This window comes from Geotrypetes seraphini, chromosome 1 (genome assembly GCF_902459505.1).
Source record: "Geotrypetes seraphini chromosome 1, aGeoSer1.1, whole genome shotgun sequence".
Taxonomy (NCBI): domain Eukaryota; kingdom Metazoa; phylum Chordata; class Amphibia; order Gymnophiona; family Dermophiidae; genus Geotrypetes; species Geotrypetes seraphini.
Genome location: NC_047084.1, coordinates 123,515,428 through 123,530,545, shown reverse-complemented (window position 1 = coordinate 123,530,545; position 15,118 = coordinate 123,515,428). Strand labels below are relative to the sequence as shown.

At 47.1% G+C, this 15,118-nt stretch overlaps 1 protein-coding gene across 2 annotated transcripts in view; it reads left to right on the top strand.

Annotated features, from left to right (window-relative positions):
- Positions 1 to 9,440, top strand: part of HMMR (hyaluronan mediated motility receptor) — a 197,983-nt gene extending 188,543 nt beyond the window's left edge. For both annotated transcript variants that reach the window (XM_033937747.1, XM_033937736.1), the window contains 2 exons: positions 4,993 to 5,155; positions 9,235 to 9,440. In XM_033937747.1, the coding sequence (XP_033793638.1) occupies positions 4,993 to 5,155; positions 9,235 to 9,251 (180 nt within the window). In that variant the 3' untranslated portion in view covers positions 9,252 to 9,440. The remainder of the gene's footprint in view (positions 1 to 4,992; positions 5,156 to 9,234) is intronic.
- The last annotated feature ends 5,678 nt before the right edge of the window (positions 9,441 to 15,118 follow it).

Genomic DNA, 15,118 nt, shown 5'->3' with positions numbered 1-15,118 from the left:
AAGACAGAGGGTGGGGAGAAGACACTGAGAGGACAAGGGGAAGACAGAGTGGGGAGAAGGACACTGAAAGAAAATGGGGAAGACAGAGGGTGGGGAGAAGATGCTGAAAGGACATGGGGAAGACAGAGGGTGGGAAGAAGACAGAGATGCCAGACTATAAGGGAGCGGAGGGAAGAAGATGGGTGCCAGACCAATTTTGTGGGGGGTGAAGAGAGAGGCACAGTAACAGAGTAAATGGAAGATGCAGCAAGAAGACAGACAGTGGATTGAAGGAATTGAATGAGAAGATGAGGGAAGCAGAAACCAGACAACAAAGGTAGAAAAAAAATTTATATTTATTTTTTTCTTTTTTTGCTTTAGGATAAAGTGGTAAACATAGAAACATAGAAGATAACGGCAGAAAAGGGCTACAGCCCATCAAGTCTGCCCACTCTGCTTACCCACCCCCTGTCTATGCCCTAATGACCCAATTTCCTTATCTTGACCCTCGTAGGGATCCCACATGGGTATCCCATTTATTCTTAAAGTCTGGCACGCTGTCTGCCTCGATCACCTGCATTGGAAGCTTGTTCCAATGATCAACCACTCTCTCTGTGAAGAAATACTTTCTGGTATAGTAGTTGTGTTTTATAAAAATTTATAAACAAAGCCCTGCCAGCTGAACATCTTTCTCTAGTTCAGCAGCCAGAGCTTTGATTTATAAGCTAAATATTTCAGTACTGAGGCTTGTATGGATGCTGTGGGGACAGGACGGTGACAGGGATGGTGGTCATGGAGACAGGGCGGGGACTAGGACAAATTTTTACCCTGTGTTCTCTAGCAGGTATGCAGGAAGAGGCTGAGACTGGGAGTCCCAGAGTCATTGGGTTAATTTTGCTCCCATAGGCCTTTTCTCATGGCAAAAAGCAACTATTGTGGCCATCTTGGATTTCCCAATTTTTGTTTTAAAAGCCTCAAAACACCTTTATTTTGGTTTAAATTTATTTTAATGGACTCCTCAGTTGATTTGGCCCCTATATCATACCAGGAATGCGCTGGATGGTTGTCTGAGAAGCGTCCATATGCAGAGGGGCATGCGGGGGGGAGAAGGTGCCTTGGGCTTAGCCCCCTCTGCTCTCTCCATGGGTTTGGGGTCACAGAAACCTCCAGAGCTGGGCAGTAAAACCCTGCTGGAGCTGTGTAGGAGGTACATGGGAGACTGTCAGAGGTCCTGGTAGGATCCAGATCAGGTCTTTGACCCATATTTTGTGAATTTGATGTATGCAGCATACCAGAAATATAAAGGGTCATCTGCACTTGCTGGGTGGCAGCCGGCAAGTGCTTAGAGGGATTCCCTTTCTCAGAGTGGGTCCTGGGGCAGCCGGTAGTCCAGCAGGACTAGGAGGTCTAGTTTGAAGGGGACTGGGATGATTTAGGGTCTGATCCCATTCCTCTGCTCTCCAAAGAGGCTTCTTCAGTGGAAGAGTCTGTTTCTCAGTTTGGGTCTGACAACCAGAATTCAGTGGCAGCCCCAAACCAGGGAAAGGATCCGACTGCACAAACTTTTCAAACCAGCGGATTTGACTGAGGTCATGACAGTGTCTCTGTGGGAGTTGGACCTAGTGTCCCCACAGGTGTCTTCTGCCTAGCTTTCGCTGTTATGCAGTACCAAATCAGTCCATGTGCTTCCTTTCACACCCAGAGATTACCAGAATGATAGAGCATTGAGAAACACCAGAGGGTCCTCTCACTGGGGCCAGGGTGTTAATGAAACTATATCCCTTGGCTGCTGAGTTTCAACAGCTGTTTACACTTCCTAAGATGGATTCTCTGATGGCATAGGTTACAAAGGAGTACTTCTCTGCCTAGCAAAGGGGGGAGTGATCCTGAAAGAGTGTCCCAAAGATCCTTTCAAGGTTCTAGACAAAGGTTTAGTAACTCACGAAGAGCTCCACAATTAGGCTTTCGTCCAGTAGCCAACCTAGTGCAGACTTGATGCCAGGTCAGACTCTGAGCTCTCCCATATCAGAGGAAGGCTTTCAGAGTTCTGTGAGACTTGGGCTCAGATTTCCACAGACCAATGGGTACTAGACATCATACAAGAGGGATACAAGCTTGGGGTTCTGTTGACCCCTCAGGGAGGTCTTTCTGGACTCTCTAGCTGCTAAAGTCAGAGCTACAGTATAAAGGCTATTACAGATTGGAGCCACAGAGCCGGTTCCGGATGCAGACTCTGGCTCCAAGTTTTACTCCATATACTTTATCGTGTCCAAGAAAGATTCAGACGATTGGAGACCAGTCCTGAATCTCAAGGCCTTTAATACGGCCTTAAAGGTGTCAAGATTTAGGATGGAAACAGTAAGGTCAGCGATCGCCTTGGTTGTGTCAGGTGAGTTTTTGGCCTCATTGGATCTTACGGAGGCCTACTTGCATATTCCTATTTTCCCAGAACACAGGAATTCCTTGGGTTCCATGTGCTGGAGAATCATTTTCAGTTCTTAGTGCTGTCTTTCAGTTTGGCAACTGCGCCTCACACTTTCACCAAGGTCACGGTGGTGGCAGCAGCACAGGAATTCAGGTTCATCTTTGGACGATTGGCAGATTGCCATCCGAGCTAGACTGTCACCAGGCGGTGACTCAGATAGTTCAGCTCTTGCAGGATCTGGGGTGGATTATCAATTTTCAAAAAGAGCAACCTGAAGCCAACTCAGTGTCTGGAGTATTTGGGTGTCCTGTTCAACACAACATGCCTTTCTTACAGAGCCACACAAACTGAAGATCAGGTAGCAGTGCAGGGAGCTTTTGGCTAGGCCAGGCCTGGAGTTATCTACAGGTCCTAGTAGTGACCATAGAGGTGATTCCATGGGAGAGAGAGCTCACCTATGTCCTCTACAGAGCGCCATGGACTGACAGTGTCAGTTTACAATGGTGGCTCTAGCCAGAGTCGCTCTCCAGAGGCCTTCCTCTCTAGATAAGTCCTAGCAACTGATCGGGGAAGGGTCACTGCGAGAGCCATCCAGCACAAGGCCGATGGTTGCCATCATAGAGGACGTGGTCCATCAACAAACTGGAGTTGAGAGCCATTTGGTTAGCCCTAGGCTTCTTTTAGAGAAGGCTGAAGGGAAAAGCAGTCAGTTTTCTTAGACAATGCTATAGCCGTGGTGTACGTCAACAGGCAAGGGAGAACCAAGAGTGCTCAACTGAAGCTGGAGTCCCAATTGTTCCACTGGGTGGAAGTCCACTTGCAGACCATAACTGTGGCTCATGTAGCAGGAGTAGACAACATCCACACTGACTATCTCAGCAGACAGGAAAATGGTCTGTGTTGCAGAGAGCATTCAACTGCATTGTGAGTCATTAGGGACAGCCGATGGTTGACCTCATGGCATTGGTGGCCAGCAGGAAAGCCCCTCTTATTTTACAGTCGAATATTCGAGCTGGGGGAAGCGTTAGGATGGATGCTCTAGTGCACACTTGTCCAACAAGATCTCTTCTGTGTGTCCTCCATGATTGATAAGCTGGATCATTTGCAAGATAGTGGCCCATCAGGGATTCATGATCCTCGTAGCCCCAGATTGGCTGCATCATCCACGGTATGCGGATCTAGTCCAGTTACAGCAAGACAGCTGTCTCAGACTGTCGCTGCATCCGGGCCTTCTATCGCAAGGGCCTATAACTCTAGACCAGTGGTTCCCAAACCTGTCCTGGGGGACCCCCAGCCAGTCAGGTTTTCAAGATATCCCTAATGAATATGCATGAGAGAGATTTGCATACCTGTCACTTCCATTATATGAAAATCTCTCTCATGCATATTCATTAGGGATATCTTGAAAACTTGACTGGCTGGGGGTCTCCCAGGAAAGGTTTGGGAACCACTGCTCTAGACAATCCAAAATGCTTTGGTTTTATGGCATGGCTTTTGAGTGCACTGCCGTGGCGCAAAGGGAATATTCAGATAAGGTATCACGACTCTCCTAAGGTCTAAGAAGCCAGTGACTATAGCAGCCTGTGATAAGGGGTGGAAACTTTTTCAGCAGTGGTGTAAGGATAGACGGTTAGATACAAGCCAGGCTTCCATTTTCAAAGGACTATTCTTCCTGCAGGAAGGGCTGGAGAAATGCTTGGCAGTCAGATCTCTTAAGATTCAGGTGGCCAGCCTTTCCTGCTTCAGGGCTAGAGCAGACAAATCATCCTTAGCCTCTCATCCGGCTCTTGAGTTCTTGAGGGGAGTATTGAGGCTCCACCCTCTCATACGGCAGCCATTTCTTACGTGAAATCTTAACATTGTATTAAGAGCTTTCTCTGAAGCCCCATATGAGCCTTTTTTGGAAGCTTATCTCATGGATCTTACTGTGAAGACAGTCTTCTTAGTAGCAGTCGCTGTGGCACGGAGAATGTCAGAGCTGCAGGCTCTATCATGTAGAGAGCGTTTTCTCAGAAGCAGGAGTGTCCTTGTGCACTGAATTTCCAGCAGTTTGACTCATGGCAGCCAGAGATGAGAAGATAAATTTTTTGGGTGGCAGAATATTGGAGTCTCCCACAGAGTGCACTATTGTCAAAGAGCTATGTAAGTATTGGTGCTGTTGCACACAGGTAGATGTAGAGTTTGGTTCCACCTTTATATTGCCAGTTTCTTTTGAATGTTTACTGCCTTCTGTTTTCTATTGCAGAGCAGATTGTAATTAACATTACCCAGGGAGACAAGGAGGCGGAACTGAGAAAAATGATTTGTATCTTCTGCAATCCAACTTGAAAGTTGGGATATAGAAACCATCCATAAGAATGCTGTTTTACAAGAGAGAAGATTATAGAGTTAGTTTTTATTAATATGGGGCAAACCTGAAAATTGTGTAGTCTTCACTTCTTAAAAGCAGTCTTTGAAAACGCGAGATACAGGAAACTAAATTTAGTAGAGGGTACTCTTCACACCAGAATTATTTAGTAGTAGACTTAATAGGTTTAACAGTAAGAGCACATCAGGCAGCCATGTCTCTTGCTTTCTGTGTGCTACAGGACGTTTCCAGATTGCGTTCACAGCTTGCCAAAGAGAGACAAGCCGGGAAAAAACTTCAGGAGCAATTGAATGCAATGCAGGACATCCATCGGTTTGATCCTTCAAAAGCTTTTCAACATGACAGTAAAGAAAATATGGTCCCTAAAACACCCCTTAAAGATGGTAAGAATGTGTCTAATATGTTTTATAGAAATTATATCAAAATGATGCAAAACAGCTTTAAGCTTTGAAATTTTCACAGTGAAGTGAAAGTGCTGTTTCCTAAGTAAATTAATACTTTACAGTAGTCTTGCATTTCTATAGTGTAAGGCACTATTGCTCTCAGCTATTTTCATCATATTTGGCATATTGGTTTTCTTATATTTATGTAGAAATTTGACTTAATTCCTTTTGTGTTGCAGGTTTACTATAGTTTAGAATCACTTTTGACACATATACTAAGAATTATTCAAGAAAACTTGAGATTCATTGTTGAGCCTGTCCATGTTGCCAGATGCTTGTTTTATCTATTTTTAATTCCCATCCAAGGGTGAGAGCTGGGGATATTCCAAGCCAAATAACACACCTGCATCAGAAATAAATGATAGCTATAGTTAGTGGGTTGTTTTTTGTATTGTTGTGAGATGCTACAGTTTTCTGGTTATGGATGAAGAATTCAGTGTAATAGCATGGCCCCCAATATCTCTACTGAGAGAGGATGAGTGGAATAAGGTGTAGTATTGTTGAAAGCCCTGGGAGTGGTGATAATACAACTCTCACTGCTTACAGAAGAAAGAGCCTTGCATGTGTATGGTTAAAAACCTACTATTTAAGCAGGCTGCATCTAGTGATGTTTTTCCTTTTATTTTAAATATTGTATCCTCACTCATTTCCCTTCTGTTCAATGTTTGATATAAGTTCTTAGTATGTTTGTTCTCCCCCTGACTTTTAATCATTTTTTTAAATAATTCTCTAAGATGTAAACCGTCTTGGTAATTAAAGCTGTATATCAAGTCATAATAAACATTGAGGAGTGTGTGGCGCAGTGGTTGGATCTACAGCCTCAGCACCCTGGGGTTCTGGGTTCAAACCCCGCGCTGCTCCTTGTGACCCTGGGCAAGTCACTTAATCCTCCATAGCTCCAGGTACGTTAGATAGATTGTGAGCCCACCGGGACAGAGAGGGAAAATGCTTGAGTACCTGATTGTAAAAACCGCTTAGATAACCTTGATAGGCGGTATATAAAATCCTAATAAACTTGAAACTTGAAAGAGGCTGGCTGGTTGCATCCTATAAAGTTTTTCAGTGCAAAAGGAACACAAGTATTGACCAGTGGGTTCTTCACCTCTACCCGCAAGTGTTTGCAAAAACAATCATCTACAGCTTTTCAGCTCTGCCTCCTGGTGTCACTGGGCAGTTCCCATCTCCTCAGTTTTTCCTTCTGAAAGTGAGTTGAGAAGGGGTTTATTTCTTCTGTGCAATTGATTTATTATTTTCGGGTTTTAATCCAAAGTGCAAGGCTACATGGTGCCCTAGAGATTCCCAAATCTTGGGACAGCTCTACCTGGGAGAAGGTATAGCCTCTAGTTCAGAAGGTTGTAGTGGGGGGACTACTCTTTCGCAGGGAACCTACCTAGGCCTAGCTGTCCTGCACTAACACTTAACTTGGGATGCGTTCCTCTGGGAGCTCGGATCACCCCTGATTTATCAACCGCTTGAGCACAGGCTGAGTGGTTTTAATAAAGAGTTACAGTAATCTAATTTTGAGATTACTAAGGAATGAATTAATGTATTAAGAGAGAATGAATCAAGAAGGGGAGCAAGTGAACGGATCATTCTTAATCTGTAGAAACAGTTTTTAACCATTGCACTGATATGTGCTCGGAAAGTGAGGTTGTTGTCTATTAAGACTCCTAAGATTTTTGTATTGGTAGTTTGATCAAGGGGTTTATTATCAATTATAATTGGACTAGTAAGTTGAACTCCTTCTTTCCCTGAAAAAAGCACAGTTGTGGTTTTATTGATACTTAAGGAGAGTTGATTGTTATTTAACCACTCATGAATTTTAGCTAACTTATGATTAATTTCAGATATGTCCTGCAAACTGTTGGGATCAATGGTGTGCAGAAGTTGGAAATCATCTGCATAGGCATATACTGTGAAGCCTATGGATTGACAGAGTGTTAAAAGAGGGGCCAAATAAATATTGAACAATAATGGTGAGAGTATAGACCCTTGTGGTATTCCATAATTAGTTTGATACAGCTTAGAAAAAGAATTGTTGAAGAACACATTAGAAGATCTATCTGTAAAGTATGAACGAAACCAATCTAATACTTGATCTGTAAGGCCTATAGAAGAAAGGCGGTGGAGTAATAAGCAGTGATCGATTGTGTCGAATGCAGCAGCTAAGTCAAGAGAAATGAGAATAAAACTCGGTTCCTCCCTCCACTTCAGAATCGCTCAGTTATGGAATAGTTTCCCTTCCCCTCTCCGCAACTTGAGCCCCCTTCTACCATTCCGTAAGCTTCTGAAGACCTGGCTCTTCTCCAAAACGTAACCTCATCCCCTCCCTAGTATTATCACACCTAACCTCTCTTCTTACCTACTTCTATAAATCTACTGGAGTTCCGTTCCTTCACTAACCATGTAAACCGTGTCGAGCTCCACCTGTGGAGATGATGCGGTATATAAACCCAAGATTTAGTTTAGTTAGTTTAGTTCTCCTTTATCTCAAGGTGACAAATTATTTTCGTCTTTCAGATAATCTTTTGGGATCACCAGTTCTGAGGGACCAGGAGAAGCCAGCATCTAAGACTTCAATTTCAAGATGGATCTGCATAGCTATTTTGCCAATCTCCTTGAAGGCACGTTCCACCAGAAGTGTGGTTGCTTCAAGGCAGAATCCCAGGCAGTCCCAATGAGAGTTATAGGGCAGCTACATAGTCCACACTCCATACTTTCATAAAGTTTTTACAAAGTGGACATGAAAGTGCAGATGTATGCTGCTTTGGTGCTAACAACAGGTTCATCTGCCCCGCCCTAGAGACAGCTTTGGTACGTCTCACTGGTCAAGACTCATGTTCCTTTTGCACTGGAAGGGAAGATTATTCTCTTACCTCGATAATCTTGCCAGTATAAAGGAGCATGAGTTTTGATGCCTGCCCTGATGCCGCGTTTGATAAAAGGTATGGAAAACCTTTCATAAGCTGAAAGATTAGAGAGACTGGGGCTTTTTTGCTGGAGAAGCGGAGATTTAGAGGTGATATGATAGAGACTTACAAGATCACAAAGGGCATAGAGAAAGTGGAGAAGGACAGATTATTCAAACTTTCGACAACTACAAGAACGAGAGGGCATTTGGAAAATTAAAAGTGGACAGATTCAGAACCAATGCTAGGAAGTTCTTCTTCACCCAATGGGTGGTGGACACCTGGAATGCGCTTCCAGAGGACGTGATAGGGCAGGGTATGGTATTGGAGTTCAAGAAGGGATTGGATAATTTTCTGAAGGAAAAGGGGATAGAAGGGTATAGATAGAGGGCTACTATACAGGTCCTGGACCTGATGGGCGCCGTGTGAGCGGACTGCTGGGCATGATGGACCTCTGGTCTAACCCAGCAGAGGCACGGTTTATGTTGTTATGTTAAATATCAATTTAGCCTGCTCCCTGTTTCAGACATGTATGTGTCTCCCCAAATGCTTGCCTTGGAGCAGCCAAGAGAGTATGTAGAATTTTTTTTATTTTTTTTTTTTAAACCTCTCCAGCAAGCACAATAAGTGATGTAATAACTCGCTATAGCAGTCCACAGGAGAGCCTATAATAGCTGTATAAATGTGAGTGCTAATTCACTCAGGAAGGTGGCTTGTTTGGGTCCGCCATGCTTGTATTGAGTTTCAAGGAGGTTAATTGTTTTTGTTGCAGAGCAGAAAAGGCTTGACTTAGTTGGGGGGTTTCCCTTGCTCTCCTTGTTGTTTCTCCTTTTATAGGGGTGATCAATAGCTAAACTGGGGAGATGGACTCCCAATTGACACAAGGAAGCAGAGCTGAAAATCTGTAGATGATTACTTTTGCAAAAACTTGCAGGTAGAGGTGAATAACCTACTGGTTAACTCATGTTCCTTTATACTGGAAAGAAAATTATCAAGGTAAGAATCTAATCTTCTCTTAGCAATTGATTTATAAAGATCTTCCATAAGAACAGGGGGATATGAATGTTTATGTATGTGTATATTTACTAAAACACATTTTTCTTGTTGCAGGTAATAGGAACAAATAGTGGCTGGTCCCATTCTGACATTTGCCCTGAACAAGGGCATGCTCCAAGATGTATCTAAAATAGATTGTGTGTAAAACCCTTAACATTATTTTTTATTGGTCAACAATTTTGTTGGTGTAATATAGAAAACATAATTTATATATTGAAGATCATGGTGTTGAGAATAAAATACCTTAGGTTTATAAATTACTATATGCCTTATTTTTGTATTGCTTTTAATAGCTGTGAATGAAGTAATGTAAAATATTGATCATGGCTTTTTATTGTAGTTTTTCTTTTAAATTAGCAAAATGCCTGCTTGGATGAGTTTTAAGAAGTTTTAGTGTATATTTAGTGCCCATATTGACAGTACAGTTAAATTCCTTTTCTCACATCCCACATCCTTTTCCGATGGTCAGAGGGCAGAGCAGGAAAAACTTCATTTCCATCTGGCTCTAACTTGAGCTCATAATATCCCAGTGTTATGTACAGTTTTAAAAATCACCATGCTATTGTTACTGTATTTTAAGTGTTGTACTGTACAAGATCAAGCCTTTTAGTGCCTGACAGTTAAACTTAAAAATCTGTAACTTTTTTAAAAGTACTTAGATGACAAAGGATTAAGGTAATGCCCTGTGGTCCATTGGGCCTAAGTCACGTGTATGGTAGTAGGGGCAAAAATGGATAGAAATGATAAGATTTGGGTCTTCTAACTTTTAACAACTACTTCCTTGTTTCTTGATCAAGCACAGTTGCTCTCAGAAATTCCTAAGCCGTACTAATCGCATTTTCACTGGGCAGTAGAAAAATTCACCTTCAAACTTTGGGGAAGGGGGAATTGGAGTAATATATATTTGTCTCTTTTGTATCATGGCACATGATTGCTGATTCAAAAAACAAAAGCTTTGAATTAAAGTGCATGATGACTCAAATGTGCTAGTCAGGAAGTACCACAGAATGTTAACTGTATAGTTGTAACCTGAATAATGGTTCCAGATGAAATACATCATGAAAGATGGAAATGTTGGTTCCTTCTGAATGGAAAAAAATATTTGTCTTAATATTTTTAAATTTCTAATAAAAAAAAGAAAATCTGCTTTATCTCTGTCTTCCAAGTAGAATAGATTTGTCAAAACTTTCCGAAAAGAAATAAGAGCCCTGCTATTCAAGAAATCCATCAAAACAAGCTAACACCACAGGAAGCATTTCAATCCCCCGAAATAACCTGCTCTACTCTGTAACACTTCTGGAAATGTCCAGATAACTTATGTAATCCGCCTTAAACCGCTAGGTAATGGTGGAATAAATGTCACTAATGTAATGTAATTTAGTGGTTTAAAAAAGTCAGATCTTGATTGTAAGGGTACAGTTTTTTTTTTTAATTCATTAATGTAATCAGCAAAATGATTAAGTCTAAACTGTTCCCAGTCAGTGATGTGGAAATGTTAATTATCCCAGGACAAGCAGGCATGATATTCTCACATGTAGGTGTTCAATTTCACATGTGGGTGACGTCATCTACGGAGCCCCAGCGCGGACAGCTTTTCAAGCAAACTTGATTGAAGTTTCAAGTTTGCACACTGCACCACGCATGTGCTAGCCTTCTTGCCCACTAGAGGGCGCATTCCCACCTCGTGGTCCTCAGTTCAATTTCATCCGCGGAGCCAGAAGCCCTGTGGAAAATTGTGCTCGTGTTTGCCTTCTGTCGCCGCAGCTGTGTACTGATTTTCGACGCGGTCGCTGCGTTTTCTACTGTTTCTTTCCTTGTTTTCTTTGTTTTTCAAAAAAAAAAAAAAAAGTGTTTCATTTTCGATCGCTCCGGGGGCTCCCGGTAGCTGTGGCCGAGGAACCTCGTCTGTTCCCGGCCTCGTTTTGGGCCCATGTCCCGGCCCGTAACGGGATTTAAGAAGTGTGGTCGGTGTGACCGACTTTTGTCGATCACAGACCCTCACAGGTGCTGTTTAAGGTGCTTGGGGCCCCAACACCCGACAGCATCGTGTGCTAAGTGTGCCACCTTCCAGAAAAGGGCTCTTACACGTCGCAAGGCCCGCATGGCGGAACTTTTCGCCGTCGAGACCCCGACGGGGAAGGCCTCGAGTTCGGCTTCGGCCCCGGCCTCAGCCTCGACCTCGGCATCGGGTCCCTCTGCTACACCTTCGCTGCCCTCGAAGCCGGTTGCCTCGCAAAAACAGGCCTCGGGTAAGTCTCCACTTCCCTCCTCAGCTCCAGGATCAACCAGGAAGCCATCCTCGGGCTCTTCGTCAGCGGGGGCATCGGCCTCTGCCCAGCCCAAGGTATCTAAGTCGATAGCCCCGAGGGAATACTCGAGACCGAGGTCGCCCTCTGAGGAGCATCGACAGGTGTTGCCGCCGGGGCTGTCGATCCCGGCATTCCAGGACTTGCTCCGGGCGTTAATCTACTCGGAGCTGTCCGGGGCCATTGAGCACCTGCAGCAGGCTTCGGCCTCGACTGCTTCGGTCTCGGCGGCCCCGCAGGTGGCGTCCTCGGCCTCGGGTACCGGGGCTTCGGCGCCCGAGGCACCCTCGACCTCGGCGCTCCCCTCGGACCCGACCTCGATGGGACAGCCTGAGTGTAGAGTGCAGTCCCGGGACAAGCTGCGCCGGGTGCGGAGGATCTCGTCTACCTCGTCCTCGAGGTCCTCGCGGGGCTCCTCGCCTTCGGGCAAGCCTCGGGCGAGGCGCCGGCCGAAGAAGGCCAAGCGGTCTCGGGCCTCGCCTCGGAGGCGCGGTCGCTCGACGACGCCCGAGGGCGAGTCCTTACGGGTCGAGGAACTCCGCCTCGATAACCCCAATCTGTTGCGGTCCCCGATCGGGGAGAGTTCCCGTGCCTCCTCGCCGGGACGGAAGGGACGGGCCTCCATACCCCGCACCCCGGGGGGTTCCCCCAGGGGTTCCTTCAGGCGGGCTCGGTCCCCAACCCCTTCGAGGTCACGGGACCGTGCCTCGTGGGGATCGGGATCCGGTAAGGAGCTGAGGTACTCTCTCCAGGCCTCTCCCTTCGGCTCGACGGGGAGATCTCGGACACCTTCTCCGCCTGCAAGAACTTCATCTTTTTCAAAGTTTGTGCATGATATGGCGAAGGCTTTGGGGGTGGACCTGTTGGCGGGTTCCCATTATACTAAAGAATTTTTGGAGGAGCAGGATCTTCCTGCTCCCCCACGGGAATCCCCTCGCCTCCCGCTGAACAAGGTCCTCCATCAGACCTTGCTTCGGAATTTGGAGGCCCCTCTTACAGTCGCGGTAGTGCCCACCAAGATGGAATCAAAATACCGGACGATTCCTCCTAAGGGGTTTGACAAGGGGCAACTCTCGCACCAATCGCTCCTGGTGGAGTCGGCGCTTAAGAGGTCACAACCTTCCAGGGTCTCTGCTGCGGTCCCCCCTGGGAGGGAAGGTCGGACCCTCGATAAATTTGGCCGTCGCCTTTATGCGAATTCTCAGATGGCGACGAGGGTCCTAAATTATGCTTTTTCCTATTCTTCATACTTAAGAACAATGGTGAAGGACCTTCCCGAATTCCAGGTGGTGATCCCGGATTCTCATAGGGACAGGTTCGCCACCTTTATGTCGAACCTTTCCCAACTGCGCCTGTATCTGTTCCATGCGGTATACGACGCATTTGAACTTGCCTCGAGGGTATCGGCCTGTGCGGTAGCTATGCGCCGGCTGGCGTGGCTGCGTACCCTCGAGATGGACCCCCAACCTGCAGGAGCGATTGGCGAATCTACCCTGCGTGGGGTCGGAGTTGTTCGACGACTCCTTGGAGGCGGCGACCAAGAGGCTTTCGGACCAAGAGCGCTCTCTAGCTTCCCTGGTGCGCCCCAAGCCTAAGACCACGCCGCAAAGGGCTTTTCGGCAGCCTCCTAGGCGGTACCCCCAGAAAACAACGCCGGCTTTTTCGAGACCTCCACCCCGACGTCCACCCCAACAGGGTAGGGGAGGTCCCTCCAAGCCCGCTGCGCAGGGGGCTTCCAAGCCTGCGCCGTCCTTTTGACGGGATAGGTGGCTGGGGGCTGGCCCCCGCCGCAGTGTCGCTAAACCCCCTTCCCATCGGGGGTCGGCTCACGGCCTTTGCCGGGGCTTAGTCAGAGATTACGTCAGACGCATGGGTGCTCCGGACCGTCTCAGAGGGCTATTCGCTCAATTTCTCCGTGCAGCCTCCAGACATGCCACCCGGAGTTTGCCCGCCCAATCGGAGCCAGTTGACCCTTCTCCTGGACGCAGCCAGGGCATTGTTGCGCCTCCGGGCAGTCGAATTGGTGCCTCGCGACCAGAGGGGCAGGGGGTTTTACTCCCGTTACTTTTTGGTCCCAAAGAAGACCGGGGACTTGCGCCCTATTTTGGACCTCCGGAAGCTCAACAAGTTCCTGGTCCGGGAGAAGTTCCGTATGTTATCGCTTCCGATTCTGTATCCTCTGCTGGAGGAGGGGGATTGGATGTGCTCCCTGGACTTGAAGGAAGCGTATACCCATGTTCCAGTGCATCCCGACTTTCGCAAGTTTTTAAGATTTCAAGTGGGAGAGTTACACCTCCAGTACCGGGTCCTCCCTTTCGGCCTGGCTTCGTCCCCTCGGGTGTTCACGAAGTGTATGGTGGTGGTCGCGGCTGCCCTGCGCTCCCGGGGGATGCAGGTCTTTCCCTATCTGGACGATTGGCTGATCAAGGCCCCGACCAGGGAGGGAGTTATTTCAGCGACCCAACAGACTATCTCACTTCTTCAGGGTCTAGGGTTCGAAGTGAACTTTCCCAAGTCTCACTTGTGCCCGGCTCAATCCCTCCAGTTTATAGGAGCCGTGCTGGACACGGTTCTCCTCCGAGCGTTCCTCCCCTCTCCTCGGTTGGAGGCACTGCTTCGATTGGGTCATCAGGTCTCGCTGATGCCTGTAGTATCGGCTCAGCGCATGATGGTGCTTCTGGGTCACATGGCATCGACGGTCCAGGTGACGCCGTTCGCCCGATTGCATCTGAGGCTTCCTCAGTGGACGTTGGCCTCGCAGTGGCGTCAGGATCGCGACCCAGTATCTCGTCCAATAATGGTGACTCCTTCTTTGAGACGCTCGCTCCGTTGGTGGACCAACTCTTCCAATCTTTCCGGGGGTTTGCTCTTTCGCGTTCCTCCGCATCGCAAAGTCCTGACAACGGACTCTTCAGAGTATGCGTGGGGGGCACATCTCGACGGTCTTCGAACGCAGGGTCTATGGTCGGCCGAGGACCGTCGTTGTCACATCAATGTGTTGGAGCTTCGTGCCATTTTTCTGGCTGCTCGAGCTTTCTGTCATCTCCTGCGCGATCAAGTAGTGCTCGTCAGGACAGACAACCAGGTGGCTATGTATTATGTAAACAAGCAAGGGGGGACGGGCTCTTGGCCTCTGTGCCAGGAAGCCCTGCGCCTTTGGACATGGGCAGTCTCTCAGAACATATTCTTGCGTGCGGTTTACATTCAGGGAGAGATGAATTGTCTGGCAGACAAACTCAGTCGTCTTCTCCAGCCGCACGAGTGGTCGCTGAACTCCCGGGTTCTACGCAAGGTCTTCGACCACTGGGGGACTCCTCAGGTGGATCTGTTTGCCTCACCCGAGACTCACAAACTACCCCTCTACTGTTCTCGGATGTACTCCCGGGACCGTCTCGAGGCCGATGCATTTCTTCTCGACTGGGAAGGGAGGTTCCTTTATGCGTTCCCTCCTTTTCCTCTGATCTTGAGAACGCTGCTGCATCTCAAATCGACCGGAGCCACTATGATTCTCATTGCGCCTCGTTGGCCCAGACAGCACTGGTTTTCCCTGCTGCTTCAACTCAGTGTCAGGGAACCTCTACTTCTGCCTGTCTTTCCCTCTCCGCTGTCTCAGAGTCGGGGTTCGCTGTTAC